The sequence below is a fragment of the Periplaneta americana genome, chromosome 1 (assembly GCF_040183065.1).
Source record: "Periplaneta americana isolate PAMFEO1 chromosome 1, P.americana_PAMFEO1_priV1, whole genome shotgun sequence".
Lineage (NCBI taxonomy): Eukaryota > Metazoa > Arthropoda > Insecta > Blattodea > Blattidae > Periplaneta > Periplaneta americana.
Genome location: NC_091117.1, coordinates 27,977,246 through 27,996,402, shown reverse-complemented (window position 1 = coordinate 27,996,402; position 19,157 = coordinate 27,977,246). Strand labels below are relative to the sequence as shown.

The following is a 19,157-nucleotide window of genomic DNA, read 5'->3' as shown; positions in this document are numbered from 1 at the left end:
TTTTCAGTACTCTCTTATCAACATACCATCAGTAAAAAATATGTGTTTATTTGACTTTCAATGCGGAATCAAACTATATATTTTTAAAATATTTTTTCCTAGCCAAAGGCGTCTTAATGACGAAAAATCTAAATTTCTCCATTTCCATAAAAAGTAAGAAAATCTGTTTATATGTCAATATAAACTTTAATTTCTTAGCATCAAAATAAACCATGATTTTGATCACTGAGTGAAAGGGTTTCGGAGCTACAACGGTTTAAAGTTGCTAATTTTATGAAAATACGATAAATTTAAATATTTTTAATTTAAACACTATGAAGTTCTGATGCCTCAAACTTTGCACAAAGCATTGTATCACAGTTCGCTACGTATAAAAAAAGTTTCATTGTAGTTAGAAATTGTAAGGTCAATTTTCTCTATATTTCGGTCGATTTGAGATGGAATAGCTCATATGCACTATATGGGAGGTTCAGAATGTTTAGCCAAATTCGATTATTCCAAAAAAAACGATCACATGAATTCATATTAAAAAAAAATGATATTAAACGAATAACTTACAAAATCTTTGGCCTCCAATGACAAGTAAGGTTTAGAAAAACAGAATAAAAAATTTGAATAGATAGTGATTTTTTTTAAAGAAAGTGTACTGTACCTATGTGACTTGATAAATGTGTTCTATTATTATTGTGCATATCATGAATTAATTAGCAATCAGAGCTATGATAATTACACAATATTTTTAACTTTAGACACATTTAATAAAAAATATTGATAAGTAAGTAGTAACATTTTCATAATTCTACTTCAAATAGAAAGTATTATAATACATTAACGTGAAAAAGCATGTGGAACACTTTGCATTGCCCTTAGTAGGGTTCCTTAAAAGCAGGAATCAATTACATTGTTTCATGTTAGTGCTGCCAGACTGAGATCAGATTTTGAGAATTTTGCATCAACACTCGTCAAAGTAGGGATTCAACTCACCTTGTATAATTTATGTTGTTCTGATGCAATGAGATCAGCCAACTGAATGCATTCCGTATACTCTTCCATTTCGTGCATTACTTTGTGAAGTAACAACACCACCTGAAAAAAAAGGAAAGGAAAGTTTTTTTTTAGTTGGAGACAAATTAATATGTGCATTCTAGTAGTCCCATGGCATAGCATCGTGATTGAAGTCATCATGCCTGTAACTTGCATTATGAATTGTGTGGTGGTTTGAGTCCTCACCAGGAAGGAATTTTTTCATAAAATTTCGGCCAGTGTATGGAACCAGTGCCTACCCAGTACCATGATGAATTTCGAGAGTTACTGTAGGTAGCAAAATCCGGTTATAAACAGATGGCTGGTAGACTTTAGCTCTTCATGGGCTATCGCACGGATTTAATTTAATTTGTTTTTTAATTCTAACATATCGTCATACTAAATAACAATAACACTACAAAAGACAAAACTTTTACATCATATACAGTAAACCCTCATTAATACGAACTCAGTTAAGACGAACACCTTCTTAATACGAACAATTTTCCTGGTTCTGGCTCAAGTACAGTGATTTTAATGGCTTTTTATTCGGTTAATATGAATTTCTGTTTATACGAACTTCTAACAAATTTTTGGTCCCCAGATTTTTTTCCTCTCCTTACTCTGCCAGGTTAAATAAAGCCATTATTATTATTATTATTATTATTATTATTAATACGAACAAAAGACAACTTTTACATACACCCTTCACAGTTTATTGCATGGGAATATTCTCTTCACTCTCATAGTAAAGGTTTCAAATGTCCTTCTAGGTATCGATTAGAACATGTATTGCTATTATTTCTCACGAGAACTAGAGTAGTAGCCTAAGTCTTCTGTGTTTTCTATCTCGAGAGGCATCATTGAGTTCTACAGTAATTTAAATGCCTGTGTTTGAGTTAAGACCTCAATATGGGCGACATGAGTGAAAGAAGGAAAAAAATATATAGAATATCAAAACTAAAGTTAAAATTTTGAATAAAGTGTCTCATGGTACTATGACAAAAACTCAAATTGCAAAACATTTTCAAATTCCAAAATCTACTCCTTCGACCATAATAAAAAAAACAAGGATAAAATTGACACTGCTGCAGCTTCCAGTTCTTCATCAGAAAAAAATTAAGCGAATCATGCAGCAAAATATGAATAAGTGAGTTTGAAGTGATTTAAATTAAATTCATTGTGATAATAAAAGTGATAATTTTTACAAACTGGATAATCTCTATATCTGGAAGAGGAACTTGGACCAACCAAGGAAAAGCTGGAAAGAAGCCAGATATGGAGATTTCTCTAAACCCTAAGTATTGGTGATACATTCTTCTAATACAGTATTCAGAAAGGTTCACAGGTATGTAATTAGATCAAGAGACTCAAATGGGCAGGTCATCTAATTAGGATGGAAGAACATCGAGTCCCAAAAAAGGTGTTTTCAGGAGATTTCGGAGGAGGAAGGCCGGTGGGAAGACCACGTAACAGATGGGAAGATGGCGTATGTCAGGATGCACTACAAATCCTCAAAATCCGGAATTGGAGAGTCGCAGCACAGGATCGACAATTTTGGTGGAGTGCAACTGGGGAGGCCATGACCCGAAAATGGGCTGACGCGCCATAGAAGAAGAAGAAGAAGAAGAAGAAGAAGAAGAAGTATGTAATTAGAAATTAATTATTACTAACTACAAACCATGAGAATGTGTTTTGAACTGGAAGAGTAATGGTGGATTCAATGTAATAAAAATCGTACAGATTGGGATAAGACAAACTTCATTAATACGGACAGGCGATTTTTTGATCTCTTGAGGTTCGTCTTAACGAGGATTTACTGTATCTTATGACGAAAGTTACATAGTCCTTTGTGTCTATGTCTTCCATATTCCTTTCTCTACAAGATTCCTGGGAAAGCTTTATAGTGTATGGTTATCTCACTGCCGATACTTTATCTAAAAAGTGCAGATTTGTCAGTGCTTGTCAAATGTACATCATCACACTTACAAAAAGAAACTTTTCAGTGTCAACAATTTATTTTTGTACACAAGGCAGGAGTGGTAAAGGTAGAGGTAGGAAGTTTATCTCGATTTTCTTTAAGACACATGCTCTCCCTCCCGCTCCTTTTTTAATAATTTTCTATTTACGAACATAACCATTTAAAATTTGTATTAAAGTTAACATACATCACACCTTATTTTAGTGGTTCACTCATGCACAGCAAATGGAGTCACTGAACAATAAATCTCTCCTTTGTTCCTCTCCACTTCTTGGTTTCTCAGGAATCTTCTATGCCACATCAATAAATTTAGGAATGCAGTTATATTTTGTCAGACTCCAAAGCAGCTATTCTATCAATAGTCTCTAAACACACATCTTCATCTCAAACAGCAGAAATAACTAAAATGCTCTCTCAATTAATATCACTCAATAAAAGAATTGTATTCCAATGGATACCATCCCACTGTGGAATCCTGGGAAACGAGAATGTGGATGTTTTAGCAAAGAAGGGCAGCACTGCTACTTACAGACCTGTTACTAAATCTACGTATTGCTCTGTGAAAAGATTTATTAAATCTACATACTTAGACTTCAACAAACAAAATTTGATAACTCAATCCCAAGAGAAAAAATGGAACTCTCTGCATCATAATCCACAGTTAATTCCCGATTTACCACGAAAATCGTCTGTAGCTGCATTTAGATTGGCAACAGGCCATGATTGTTTGGCCAAACACCTGCATAGAATTGGAATATATCAGTCCCCTAACTGTCCATTGTGCAACTCAAACCAAGAAATGGATTCGGAACACCTCAAAATCTGTGCTTCAGTGGCTGACCATGATAATATCTTTGAAAAATAATGGAGTGCAAGAGGTCAAATGACTTTATTGTCAAACGCCTGGTATTAGAAAACAACAACAACAACAACAACAACTTCTTGGTTTCTGACTGAGGAGGAGCAGGGCAAGAAAATTAAATTAATATATGAAGTGAAAATAAATTGTATCTAACCTTAGGAATGCATAACTGACGCAAGTCCTCCATCTGCTTTTGGCGTCTGTTCATTTCATTATCAGGATCAACGTCATCATCATCTGTCTCGGGCATACTGGAGTCCACAAGCCAGCCTCCTGCAGGGAACGTGAGTACATTGTACAGTTGAGATTTGACTGTCTGTAATAAAGAAATAATGATTAAATAAGGTAGTAACATATACCAATCCACATAGGGAATAAGTTTCATGACATAAATACTATCAACCTCATGTGTAAGGTACATAAGTGTCATCATAACATTATATAAAAATTATACGACACTAATACATTCACCCAAGGGAGTTCTTTCAAATGCTTCATTATAAACAAGATGTCATTGAATAATTTCGAGGGAAAAATTGTTCTGGAGCCAAGTATCGAACCTGGGACCTTTGGTTTAACGTACCAACGCTCTACCAACTGAGCTACCCAGGAACTCTACCAGACACTGATCCAATTTTTCCCTCTATATCCATAGACCTCAAAGTGGGCTGACAACCGTCAAGCAACAAACATTGAGTGCACACTAACTCTGCGTGACTTTGTGGTTTTCTGTTAACAAACAGTGACGTGTATTATGCAAATCAAGCTTACAGGTATAATGCCCTGTAAAGTTCATTTGAATAATTTCGAGGGAAAAATTGTTCTGGGGCCGGGACCTTTGGTTTAACGTACGTTAAACCAAAGGTCCTGAGTTCGATACCCGGCCCCAGAACAATTTTTCCCTCGAAGTTATTCAAATCAACTTTACAGAGAGTTATATCTGAAAGCTTGATTTGCAAGATGTCATTGTTGAAATATAAATTATATCTTCTATCATGTAGAGGTGTAAAAAAAAAATCCACTTATGAGCAGACTGTTCCCTAATATAAAATGCCTACCATCTTAAAGATATAGAAGTTATTAGTCCATTTGTCGTTTCCTTTCATTTTCTAATTTTCAAATACCAACTACTTTCGTTAAAGAAGTTGCCATTGAAGCCTTGAAGCTATCAATTTGAATTCTACATCATCTTTATTCCACTTCCTAAGCTACTTCTCCAAAGTACCAAATTTTGCATACCTAAGCCCCCTATTACCTATGTGTTCAATTTCACAATCTTTATCACATCATAACTTACTCAGTCACAACACAGTAATATGCTAGACATTTTGCTGAAAAATCTCCTTTTAAAGCCTTTTATTTCACTAAGTTTTATAACTGTCCTGATGATAGTTATCACTCACCTGATCGGTAGGCAAACTATTTGCTGCTCAAATAGCCACCATTTGCATAACACATTTTTTTGTATTACATACTGTAATTACAGCAAAACTGTCCATGGGCAATTCAAAATTGATCAGGATTTAAAAATACATTTTATTTGGAAATTAACTGAATAAAACAATTTTCTCATAGATCACAGATCAGATGTAGGAATTCACTCCTGCTCAGTCAGTGACTTACTGAGCTGTGAAGAATACTTACTTACTTACAAATGGCTTTTAAGGAACCCGAAGATTCATTGCCGCCCTCACATAAGCCCGCCAGCGGTCCCTATCCTGTGCAAGATTAATCCAGTCTCTATCATCATACCCCACCTCCCTCAAATCCATTTTAATATTATCCTCCCATCTACGTCTCGGCCTCCCTAAAGGTCTTTTTCCCTCCGGTCTCCCAACTAACACTCTATATGCATTTCTGGATTCGCCCATACGTGCTACATGCCCTGCCCATCTCAAACGTCTGGATTTAATGTTCCTAATTATGTTAGGTGAAGAATACAATGCGTGCAGTTCTGTGTTGTGTAACTTTCTCCATTCTCCTGTAACTTCATCCCGCTTAGCCCCAAATATTTTCCTTAGCACCTTATTCTCAAACACTCTGAACCTATGTTCCTCTCTCAGAGTGAGAGTCCAAGTTTCACAACCATACAGAAGAACCGGTAATATAACTGTTTTATAAATTCTAACTTTCAGATTTTTCGACAGCAGACTGGATGATAAGAGCTTCTCAACCGAATAATAACACGCATTTCCCATATTTATTCTGCATTTAATTTCCTCCCGAGTGTCATTTATATTTGTTACTGTTGCTCCAAGATATTTGAATTTTTCCATCTCTTCGAAGGATAAATCTCCAATTTTTATATTTCCTTTTCGTACAATATTCTGGTCACGAGACATAATCATATACTTTGTCTTTTCGGGATTTACTTCCAAACCGATCGCTCTACTTGCTTCAAGTAAAATTTCCGTGTTTTCCCTAATCGTTTGTGTATTTTCTCCTAACATATTCACGTCATCCGCATAGACAAGAAGCTGATGTAACCCGTTCAATTCCAAACCCTGCCTGTTATCCAGAACTTTCCTAATGGCATATTCTAGAGCGAAGTTAAAAAGTAAAGGTGATAGTGCATCTCCCTGCTTTAGCCCGCAGTGAATTGGAAAAGCATCAGATAGAAACTGACCTATACGGACTCTGCTGTATGTTTCACTGAGACACATTTTAATTAATCGAACTAGTTTCTTGGGAATACCAATTTCAATAAGAATATCATATAATACTTCCCTCTTAACCGAGTCATAAGCCTTTTTGAAATCTATGAATAACTGATGTACTGTACCCTTATACTCCCATTTTTTCTCCATTATCTGTCGAATACAAAAAAATCTGATCAATAGTCGATCTATTACGCCGAAAACCGCACTGATGATCCCCAATAATTTCATCTACGTACGGAGTTAATCTTCTCAAAAGAATATTGGACAAAATTTTGTACGACGTCAACAAAAGTGATATTCCTCGAAAGTTACCACAGTTGGTTTTGTCCCCCTTTTTAAAAATAGGTACAATTATGGACTCCTTCCATTGTTCTGGTACAATTTCCTTTTCCCAAATAGCAAGTACAAGTTTATGAATTTCGCTATATAATGCACTCCCACCCTCTTGTATTAATTCTGCTGGAATTTGATCGATACCTGGAGACTTGTACTTTTTCAGATTTTCTATCGCAAATTCGACTTCTGAAAGCGTGGGTTCGGGTATAAATGGCTCAGCAGTTTGTATTTCAATTTCGTCCCGATCATACATTGTAAAAAATAAAGTGGGAAGTCAAGAGATACAACAAAGTCGGGGAATAAATAACTATATATCATATTAATGTATTTCTCACAATAACTATGTGAAGATTATTTTTTTTTTAGTCCTACAGAACAATCTGTTATTGTTACCATTGGTTATTAACAATAAGTATTTTAAAATGAGAGAAATACATTATACTCATGAAGAGCAAATAATGTTATGATAAATTAGATTAGATCACAGATCAGTAAAGTTCTCAGAAAATTACATTTGTCAGCTCTTGCTCCTTAATCAGTATTAATGTTTGGTAAAACAAATATGACAAAGGCCCTTGTTTTGGAGTCAGTATTGACACAGCCATCAAAGGCTAGATAACTTAATGAATTACATGTTATAAGCTGGCATCTAGAGAGATTACCGAGTTAACAGTATTATATGGCTCTGGGGCTGTAAGTAGGAGAGCAAAGAAAGTGATAATTTTGAGGCAGAAAATTTTCTGTGAAACACATTTCACTGGAGTAAAGTTCATCATGTCAGACATTTATGATTCATTGCTTGCCAATAGAAACAAATAGTATAGAGTTATTAGGGCCACCTGTAAATAGAGGACTTTGTACTACAGTACAATAACATACAACAAGCAACCTACCTTGGTCTGTTGCTGCATAGCCATCTTCCATCGCTCCAATTCAGATTTGTACTGATTGCGACGGTGGTCAAATGCAACCTTTTCTGTAAATGGAACATCTGCTGATGGCAGTTTAGGTGCAACAGGCATCGCATGATGATAATGTTCAAACCAATCTGAGAAACCTTCTTGAGCATCCTGTGGCAACAGAAGCAAAACATATCATTGCTGCGCCTCCAAAATCCACAATTTGCATTTAAAGAGATTTTTCAGGAGAAAGAAAAGTTATCAGAACATGAGGGCATGGGTTATTCCTTAGGAGCAAGCAGTCCAAAAATAACTTAATAATCACACTGGAAAAACAAGGTAAGTCAATGTCGTAAAATTTTTTTGATTGAGTTTGAAATACACTATATCAGCCAGCTTTGGCTCTAAGCAGCTACGATTTCCTATATATAATCACACATTGACTCTAAGCAGCTACGATTTCCTATATATAATCACACATTGACTCTAAGCAGCTACGATTTCCTATATATAATCATACATTGGCTCTAAGCAGCTACGATTTCCTATATATAATTATACATTGGCTCTAAGCAGCTACGATTTCCTATATATAATCAAACATTGACTCTAAGCAGCTACGATTTCCTATATATATAATCATACATCATACATTGGCTCTAAGCAGCTACAATGTCCTATATATAATCATACATTGGCTCTAAGCAGCTACAATTTCCTACATATAATTATACATTGACTCTAAGCACCTAAGATTTCCTATATATAATCATACATTGCTCTAAGCAGCTACGATTTCCTATATATAATCATACATTGGCTCTAAGCAGCTACGATTTCCTATATGTAATCATACATTGGCTCTAAGCATCTACAATGTCCTATATATAATCATACATTGGCTCTAAGCAGCTACGATTTCCTATATATAATCATACATTGGCTCTAAGCAGCTACAATTTCCTACATATAATTATACATTGACTCTAAGCACCTAAGATTTCCTATATATAATCATACATTGGCTCTAAGCAGCTACGATTTCCTATATATAATCATACATTGGCTCTAAGCAGCTAGATTTCCTATACATAATCATACATTGGCTCTAAGCAGCTACAATTTCCTACATATAATTATACATTGACTCTAAGCACCTAAGATTTCCTATATATAATCATACATTGGCTCTAAGCAGCTACGATTTCCTATATATAATCATACATTGGCTCTAAGCAGCTACAATTTCCTACATATAATTATACATTGACTCTAAGCACCTAAGATTTCCTATATATAATCATACATTTGCTCTAAGCAGCTACAATTTCCTACATATAATTATACATTGACTCTAAGCACCTAAGATTTCCTATATATAATCATACATTGGCTCTAAGCAGCTACAATTTCCTACATATAATTATACATTGACTCTAAGCACCTAAGATTTCCTATACATAATCATACATTGGCTCTAAGCAGCTACAATTTCCTACATATAATTATACATTGACTCTAAGCACCTAAGATTTTCTATATATAATCATACATTGGCTCTAAGCAGCTACAATTTCCTACATATAATTATACATTGACTCTAAGCACCTAAGATTTCCTATATATAATCATACATTGGCTCTAAGCAGCTACAATTTCCTACATATAATTATACATTGACTCTAAGCACCTAAGATTTCCTATATATAATCATACATTGGCTCTAAGCAGCTACGATTTCCTATATATAATCATACATTGGTTCTAAGCAGCTACGATTTCCTATATATAATCATACATTGGCTCTAAGCATCTACAATTTCCAATATATAATCATACATTGGCTCTAAGCAGCTACGATTTCCTATATATAATCATACATTGGCTCTAAGCAGATACGATTTCCTATATATAATCATACAGTGACTATAAGCAGCTAAGATTTCCTAGATGTATCATACATTTTTCAAGAACGTGTTATAAATTTGAGTACTGTATTACAGACTCAAAGACAGCTTAACTGTGAAGTTATAAATTTCTCTTGTAAAAATTTTACTAAATTGACTTAACTCATTCTCCCCACATAGTCTTCAAATTTAATGATATTTCAGATGTTATTAAATGCCATTTCAATTATACATTTCCTTTCTCCAAACCCACTAAAAACGTATAAATGAAGTTTTACTGTAAGTCTACCGAGCTAGCTCTGTGGTAGCGTGTCCCTCCAGGCTAGCCGGACTGGGTTTGATTTCTGACAGTAAGAAATGTTTATGTAAGAGAAAAAAAAGCGCGTGCACGCACACACACACATATGATATTGATAAGACACTCAATTCCATTAAATGTACAGTAACTCAGTCAGTTCATGAGTTATGTTGTAATAACTGCTGAATAAGTTTAACATATACTTTGGTAACACATATGTTCATCATCCTCTTATCATGTCCTCCTTTCGGAAGGTCGATTTCAAATGTGCCACCATTCATCTCTGTCTTCCCAAGCTTTTTTCATCCCATATAATTCAGTATAAACAGGCCAGAGACAGAGTAGTCTGAATTGAGTTGTGGCCACAATCACCAACCTGCATATTGAACTCAAACTGCTGGTCATGGAAGTTTCCAAGGGAGAGGGCACCACAGTCTCTGCCACAATGGCTTCCCAGACAACTGGCACTCCACTCCCGCCAATTTCTAGTCTTCCACACCCTTTTAAAAGGTCGCCCTGCTAGAGCATTTTGCGACCCTGACTCAGACCTTCCCGGGGTTGTTTTGAGTAACCAGGTACTCAGCTAGTGAACCCCTTTGCAGGCTTGTCTCTGGCCAAAATCCCAAAAACTAGAGAAGAGTGTAAGATATTTCTTACATTGGTATATGTTGCATGAGGTTACATCTTACTCAAAAATAATGTGCAGCTAATCAAAATGATTATCATCATGCACCAGGCTATTAAAATATACTGCATAGCATATATACATTACCAAGTAAGCCTTGTAGCATAAGTACTCCCTGATTGATGACGACACCTTAGGAGGCAAGTTTTGAGTCACAGAATTATACTCTGCACTCAAGTTATCACTAGCTATGGACTGGTACTGCTTCATTATCAGATCAATAGAATCTACAGGTATCTAAAAGCAAACAAATCCAATTAGCTTTCTCTAACAGACTTTCACATCATTCTTCTAAGATGAACACTGGAGGACGTAATTTTTTCAACAAAATGAAGTTCCTTTCTCTTTCTCTGTGACGTTGCAGGGCCAAAGCATGTTGTACAGTTTGAAGCCCAGTCACTTCTGTCCTGTGCAAAGTGAAATTTACATCATTGTAAATAGGTAAAGGTAAATTTTAATTTGTAAAAGTCTAAAAAAATCCACACAAATAGTCAATAATAATAATAATAATAATAATAATAATAATAATAATAATAATAATAATAATAATTTAATAATTTGATGTAAAACATGCTACATATCCCATAGCAAACCATTGATTGACAAATCAATAGAATCTGCTAATCTGTCCATTATTTCACTTAACCTGCCTCTTATTTACCATCAACTCTAAGAGAAAAGAAATGTTCAAAATAGGAATGATACCTGAAGCAAACAAAGTCTGTTAAGCTGCAAACAGCTTAGTTGGGGTACAGAACTGGATTATTCGCAATCCAAGGCTAAGCTAAGACATAAATTCTGTTTGGGCCAATTATTATCACTAGTATGTCCGATAAAAGTTGAGGTTTGGTGTTTCAATGGCAGAATTCTGAGTTAAGCTAGCTTTGTAATCTCTTAATACAAAACATATAACTTAAACCTAAAGCTTTAATATCCCATAAATATGAAGGGTTCACAGAAAGAACATGCTAAGTCACTTTTCTTAAAATTTTCAGGGGAGATTTCTTAATCTTAATATACTGCTAAGACATCATTAATTTACATTTCATTTAGTTTAATTTCCCATATTACAATGCAGACTTTTTTGCCATTCTGGATTGCTAGGAAGATAGTTCACTTTATGAGCCAGCAGATGGGACCAAAAAACAAAAATAAACAAAAAGTGACTTACCATGTTCTTTCCATTGATCCTTCACATTAGTTCATTACTATTTATTATTATTATTATAATTGTTGTTATTATTATTAAATTATTTAGTGCTTGTATTTTAAAATTCGTATTTGACTTTTTTTTAGTAAAAAGTAGGATACATGTTTATGTAATGTATAGAGACACTCAAATTTCGCGAAAATTTAAAAACATTGCAAAATGACGGGAAATGTGTTTTCAGGTAATTTGTAATATAGTTTCGTGTATTTTGACACATCACATACCAGCGAATTTTTAAAATTTGCCTCTATCAACGAATTTCTATTTTTACTCGAGAAATTTAATAGCATCTAGCGAAAAATTGCAAATTAAAGCTGTTATTCCTCCACACTTTTTTCTTTTTCTCCCCCCCCCCCCCAAATTCAGCAATTTATTGACAAAGTACCAAAACAAATATATTTGCGCTACAAACAAAGTATCACATCATTATGTATAAAATGCTACACTGACCCAAGCAAATTAGCGATGACTGTTCCCTTGGTGATGCAATGACGATATCTGTGAACATCTGAACGTGATTTTCATGATGGTGTAACGAAATTATACACTTATTTTTGTTTGGAATAATAGTGAGTAGGTTAAACATACATTTGGTTTTTTATTGTTATTCTATACCAGAATTAAAATTAAATGGAGTTTGTCATTCTAGTCATTAAGAAGGTACGAGGGGAATCCAGGAAATAACGACCGTTTTGTTGTAATAATTAAAAAAAATATTTATTTGAAAAAACAAAGTCTGTTACATAACTGAAGCTTCCTTTACTTCTCTACATAATCACCACCTACATTTAAACATTTGTCGTATCTGTTCACTAGCTTTAGAATTCCCGTGTTATACTCCTCTGCCGCCAGTTCATTAAGCCAGGTGTTCACTGTCTTCTTCAACTCTTCATCACTTCCAAAACGCGTACCACCCAGAAAGTCTTTCAGCTTAGTGAAAAGGTGAAAATCGCTAGGAGCAAGGTCTGGACTATAGGGCAGATGATCAAAGATTTCCCAACCGAATTGATCCAGCAATTCTCGAGTTGAAGCAGCAGTGTGCGGGCGGGCGTTGTCGTGAAGAAGCACAACTCCTCTCGAAAGCATTCCTCGCCTCTTGTTTTGGATGGCTCGCCGTAGTTTTCGTAAAGTCTCACAATAATGATTTGCATTGATCGTAGTGCCTTTTGGCATGAAATCCAGCAAAAGAACATCTTTGCGATCCCAAAAGACAGTAGCCATGACTTTTTGTGTTGAGAGAGTCTGTTTGAATTTTCTTGGTTTCTTGGGTGATGAGGGATGATGCCACTGACGTGATTGGCGCTTGGTCTCTGGGGTGTTGTGAGACACCCAGGTCTCATCACCAGTCACAATTTGATCAAGAAAGGCGTCTCCATCTGTGTGATATCGCATCAAGAATGTCAATGCTGAGGCCATTCTCTGAGTTTTGTGTTGGTCACTCAGTTGCCGTGGAACCCATCGTGCACAGATTTTGTGGTAGCCAAGATGTTGCGACACAATTTCACCAAGCAAAGAACGAGAAATGTCAGGAAAGGCAATATGCAATTCGTCGAGTGATGTGCGCCTGTCTTGCAAGATTCTGTCGTTCACTTTAGTCTTCAGGTCTTCTGTGATGAGTGATGGGCGTCCGGGTCGAGTTTCATCGTGGAGATTTGTTCGCCCATTGTTGAACACTTCGCACCATTTTCTCACATTTCTTTCATTCATTACAGTATCACCATACACTTCTTTCAATTGCCGGTAAATTTCTGCAGGTTTCAAATGTTGGGCATTCAAAAATCGAATCACACTCACCTCACAGTCGGCGGGATTATCAATCACGTCGTTCATTTTGAAGTAACACAAAATGCACAATGGCGACTTGTTGCAACCAGTACTCACAACATTATGAGAACACATGTTAAGGAAGCCAGTTGACCTTCAAACAAGGAAGGGGAGTCAGCTGCGCGGAGGGTATGCGCGAACGGTCGTTATTTCCTGGATCCCCCTCGTACTATTTCCTTTTCCCCTCGCATACTAATAAAACTGTAAACAGTACCTGTTGCTATACTGAGATGTTTTAATTCAGGTATAGATGATCACAGAAGTAAAGAATTTTCCTTTTTCACCCGAGAATTTAATTATTTTACTCAAGAATTTTTACCTTTGTCACTCAAGAAAATTAGATATTTTATTCAAGAAATTTGAGGGTCCCTAGTAATGTAATATAATTTTTTCTGAAAATATCTTGAAATACCGGAATTTTCTACAGTTGCTAACAATCTTATACTAGAGGGTTGGCAGCTGTTAGCATAAGATGTCAAAATGATTATTATTTATAGTGTACATATTTTAAACGATATGCAATCTTCAGAATCTGAACTTCAAATGATCATTTGGCAACTGTACATCTCCACATTTCATTCATGGTAACCCTGCTCATAGATTAGTTGTCTTGGGCAAGCTGTAGTATGTGGAGTCGTTAACAGTTGAAGGTAAGTGTGCAGGCCAGAGACAGAGTAGTCTGAATTGAGTTGTGGCCACAATCACCAACCTGCATATTGAACTCAAACTGCTGGTCATGGAAGTTTCCAAGGGAGAGGGCACCACAGTCTCTGCCACAATGGCTTCCCAGACAACTGGCACTCCACTCCCGCCAATTTCTAGTCTTCCACACCCTTTTAAAAGGTTGCCCTGCTAGAGCATTTTGCGACCCTGACTCAGACCTTCCCGGGGTTGTTTTGAGTAACCAGGTACTCAGCTAGTGAACCCCTTTGCAGGCTTGTCTCTGGCCAAAATACTTTTCCTTTTGGATATGTAACAGCAATAAAACTTTTATTAGATTTATTTGAATAGGAGTGCACATTATTAGCCAAATGACCACATCATAAAATTTTCATTGAGGTTCAAATTCTAGCAAGTTCAAGTGAAACTTGAAATAGACAAAGACAAAAGGGGAAGATTTTTTTATGTGTCTCTCATTTTCCTTGCTGCCATCCATGCGACCCTGGCCTTGTCTATGGTAGCACAGTGATTAGTTCAGCCTCAAGACGTTAATGATGTTCATATCAAAGTACTTGCCATTTGGAAAACAATTAAAGATACTTCTAAACATTAAAAGTTTTCATGTCACCTGACATTCAAAACAATGACCAACAATTTTTATACTGCATTCTATTGGTAGGTATTGCTTTGTAGCCTTGTGTTTAAAGCATCATGTCTTAAGACTAGCATGAACGCACAAACAGGATTAAGGTAATAGTAACAACATATTTCTCATGAGACAAATTAGAATGAAGGAACTCCTATGGATTTGTATGATGTAAACATTAGAGATTGAGCATTATCTGTAGCTGCATTCAGATTGGCAACAGGCCATGATTGTTTGGCCAAACACCTGCATAGAATTGGAATATATCAGTCCCCTAACTGCCCATTGTGCAACTCAAACCAAGAAATGGATTTGGAACACCTAAAAATCTGTGCTTCAGTGGCTGGCCATGATAATATATTTGAAAAATATTGGAGTGCAAGAGGTCAAATGACTTTATTGTCAAATGCCTGGCATTAGAAAATAACAACAGAAAGAGATAGCAACATATCAACACATTCCACGCAACTGTGAAAATTTAGCAGCCTTCTAGTCTAAAATCTGTACCATCATGAATCTGTAAGCAAGTATAAACCCAGGAGGGAGATGATCTGTTTTTTGGAGAGAGGACAGGCATCTAGAAGCAGAGACAGAATTGTGAATTTTCATTAATTCCAAAGTTTAAGGACGATTTCACCATCCATACTTAAATTTTAGACTTCATTAAATGTTGGTTTACGTAAAACTTCGCCAAAGTTGCATTTCACCACACATTTAAGGACAGATTAGCACATTAAGTAAGACTTAGATTTGAGAACCCGATTTTGGCCATTTAGCTAACGTAAGTGTATGAAAAAAATGGCAGTGAAATTGGCAATGAACTATGCAGTTAATAGCAAAAGAGTGGATAATTATGACTTTCCCGTGTAAAATAAAAAACAAAAATGTATTAAAAAATCATTCTGGTGTATTAATTATATTTATGAAATTCTGAAGTTTCATAACACTAATTACAGCATCGCAAAATTAATTACCGTACATAATTACTGCAGAATGTAGAAGACGTTTTCGATATGTTTACTAACCTAACTTTTGTATCTGAAAATCACATCTCACTGGAAACTGATCTTCTGGTTTGTTACGAACCAGAAGGCTTTGTCATAGCTATATTCAACAACAAAATAATTCTAAACAATCCAAACATGATATGCTATGAAAGTATTCATTGTCTGCTATAGTCGCGACGCTGTTATTCCCGGCGTGACTCCTCCTCTTTGCTTACGTCTTAGGAAGTGAAGGCTCTATAAAGTCTAGGTAGGTAGTATCGCTCGCCATTTTTGTTCTTTAGTTGCCGAGCTACCATACGAGGAATCTATTTGCCAAACCGTTAAACATTATCATGTTGTAGCTCCTATGATAATAAATCGAACGCACTGTAATTCAGCAAATAATTGAGCAGCAAATAACGTCTTCATGTGCTTTCTGCAAACGCCAACGAAAGAGCCAAAATGGCGGGCGATTATATTAAGTATTTATCGAGCTTTAAGAAATGAATAACGTCTTCCTCAGCGAATCACAAGACGCACACGTTTAAATGTAGCCGACCTGCAACGTGATTGGCTGCCGGAAATTAGAGCAACAGGACTATAGTTCTAAAACACATTCATTTTTTTTTTCTTCTAGAAATCACGCTGTTTCTTGCATCCATTTTCTTATTTTCTACTGTTGATTTTATCACTAATTTAAGCAGCATTTTATCGCCCTCAAAATGGTCCCCTTATCCTCTTCCCACCTTTTGCACTCATTTTTAATCAATAACAATGCTTGTACATTTTACTAATCGTCACTGTTTCAAGGTTTCTTGAAATCGACATGGTTCCACATGCTCATCTATGGTATAAAAACGTGAAAACTGCTTGATTCTTCCTCAAAATGTGTTCTATTGGCTATACTGCAATAATAAGTCGTCATTAGCAAAATTACTTAATGTGACATGGTGAAATGCGGAACAATCTAAAAGGAAGAATTAGCTAAGAGTGACTTAACTCAGTGTTTTGGTGAAATCGGCCTGTAATTTAATAACTATTCTTGAAGCAAATATTTAAAGAAACTTGTAGTGAGAATTTTGTGTATTAAAAGAAATTATAACAAACATTTGTGACTTTGGAATTAAAACAGATATACCTATAATATGGAATGAATTCCAGTACCTTGTTGAATGCTTTCCGGGCAGCTTCCAATTTGGAGACTGCCAAGAAGTGTCGTACAAGTGCATTTGCTTGCCATATTGCTTCAGCACGTTGAGAAGTGTAATATACCACCCAATCCAATGCAGACACTTTCACCATATCTTCAGGTGTTAATCCTGCATGCAAGTCTGGCATTTCTGGGGTGGTCTCTTGATTCCTGTACAAAGTGGAGAAAAAGTTCAATTTTCGCAAATAAAGTTACCATTGATGTATAGTTACACAACGTGACATATGAGCACGAATCTAAAGCTCTTAGGGCAAATTTTCTTAGACAACTAACTAGGACAAATTACATGTTTAAAAAGTGACATAAGCATCTGAGAACCTAACATTCTAAATGTGCTAAGTGAGAAAAACAACTTTCTGAGGTATTGATGAAAAACACACTATGCAATGCATGTTGAGATACCTACAACACCATCTTTTGGCACACAAATGAGTCACTTACAGTCGAAGTTTCATAGTCATGTTGATAGTTGGCCGATACACAGGGAGTAAGTATATACATTATATGAGGGCCGTCTATATGCTTATCTACAATACTTACTTACTGGCTTGTAAGGAACCCGGAGGTTCATTGCCGCCCTCACATAAGCCCGCCATTGGTACCTATCCCGAGCAAGATTAATCCATTCTCTATCATATCCCATCTCCCTCAAATCCATTTTAATATTATCTTCCCATCTACGTCTCGACCTCCCTAAAGGTCTTTTTCCCCTCTGGCCTCCCAACTAACACTCTATATGCATTTTTGGATTCGCCCACATGTGCTACATGCCCTGCCCATCTCAAACGTCTGAATTTAATGTTCCTAATTATGTCAGGTGAAGAATACAATGCGTACAGTTCTGTGTTGTGTAACTTTCTCCATTCTCCTGTAACTTCATCCCTCTTAGCCCCCAATATTTTCCTAAGCACCTTATTCTCAAACACCCTTAACCTACGTTCCTCTCTCAAATTGAGAGTCCAAGTTTCACAAACATAAAGAACAACTGGTAATATAACTGTTTTATAAATTCTAACTTTCAGATTTTTTGACAGCAGACGGGATGATAAAAGCTTCTCAACCGAATAATAACAGGCATTTCCCATATTTATTCTGTGTTTAATTTCCTCCCGAGTATAATTTATATTTGTTACTGTTGCTCCAAGATATTTGAACTTCTCCACTTCTTCAAAAGATAAATTTTCAAATTTTATATTTCCATTTCGTACAATATTCTCGTCACAAGACATAATCATATACTTTGTCTTTTCGGGATTTACTTCCAAATCTATCTCTTTACTAAATACAATACAGTTTTAAATACTACAGCACACTGATTTATTAAAAGATTAATGTTTTCGGCATTATGATGGCATCTTCAGATCCATAACAACGCGTGAAATTGGTTACACTAAATAACATGGTTTGTTAGGAAATCAACAAATAATATGTGGAGTATACACAATATAAATATGGTTAAAATTTAAAATGTTCAATATTAATATTACAAAAGACGTGGCTGGTAGCTTTATTCATAGTGAGGTTGTTGTACAAATTCTTAACAAGGAGCCTTCTTGTTATCTAGGCATTTCATAATCACTTCCTCATTCCATGAGACTTTGTCTCGAGACAAGAATGCAACTGACAGTCGAAACAGTTCACACATTAATATGATGCCAATGACTTGTTTGAATTTGTGATTAGAGAGAACTGAATTCATTTGAAAATTCATACTACAGTTAAGCAATTTAAAATACGATATTTTCGAGTTTTATGGCACAGATTACCAGTAATATGTTGTTGTTTTCTAATGCCAGGCATTTGACAAAGTCATTTGACCTCTTGCAGTCCAATATTTTTCAAAGATATTATTACCAGTAATATAGACGTGGAGATAAAATTTATGTTAATTAAGCAAAAGAAATATCATTGTATTGCGCCGACTTCTTCAGGCAGTTTACCACATTGCAGTCTCCTCCTCACAATATTTC

The 19,157-nt window shown here is 35.6% G+C and overlaps 1 protein-coding gene across 1 annotated transcript in view; it reads right to left on the bottom strand.

Annotated features, from left to right (window-relative positions):
- Nup107 (nuclear pore complex protein Nup107) overlaps positions 1-19,157 on the bottom strand; it is a 47,529-nt gene that overhangs the window by 2,159 nt on the left and 26,213 nt on the right. Inside the window, exons 11-15 of the mRNA XM_069817409.1 lie at positions 17,142-17,337; positions 10,739-10,888; positions 7,756-7,932; positions 4,021-4,182; positions 985-1,086 (exon numbers count right to left, since the gene is read on the bottom strand). Coding sequence (XP_069673510.1) covers positions 985-1,086; positions 4,021-4,182; positions 7,756-7,932; positions 10,739-10,888; positions 17,142-17,337 — 787 coding nt within the window. The remainder of the gene's footprint in view (positions 1-984; positions 1,087-4,020; positions 4,183-7,755; positions 7,933-10,738; positions 10,889-17,141; positions 17,338-19,157) is intronic.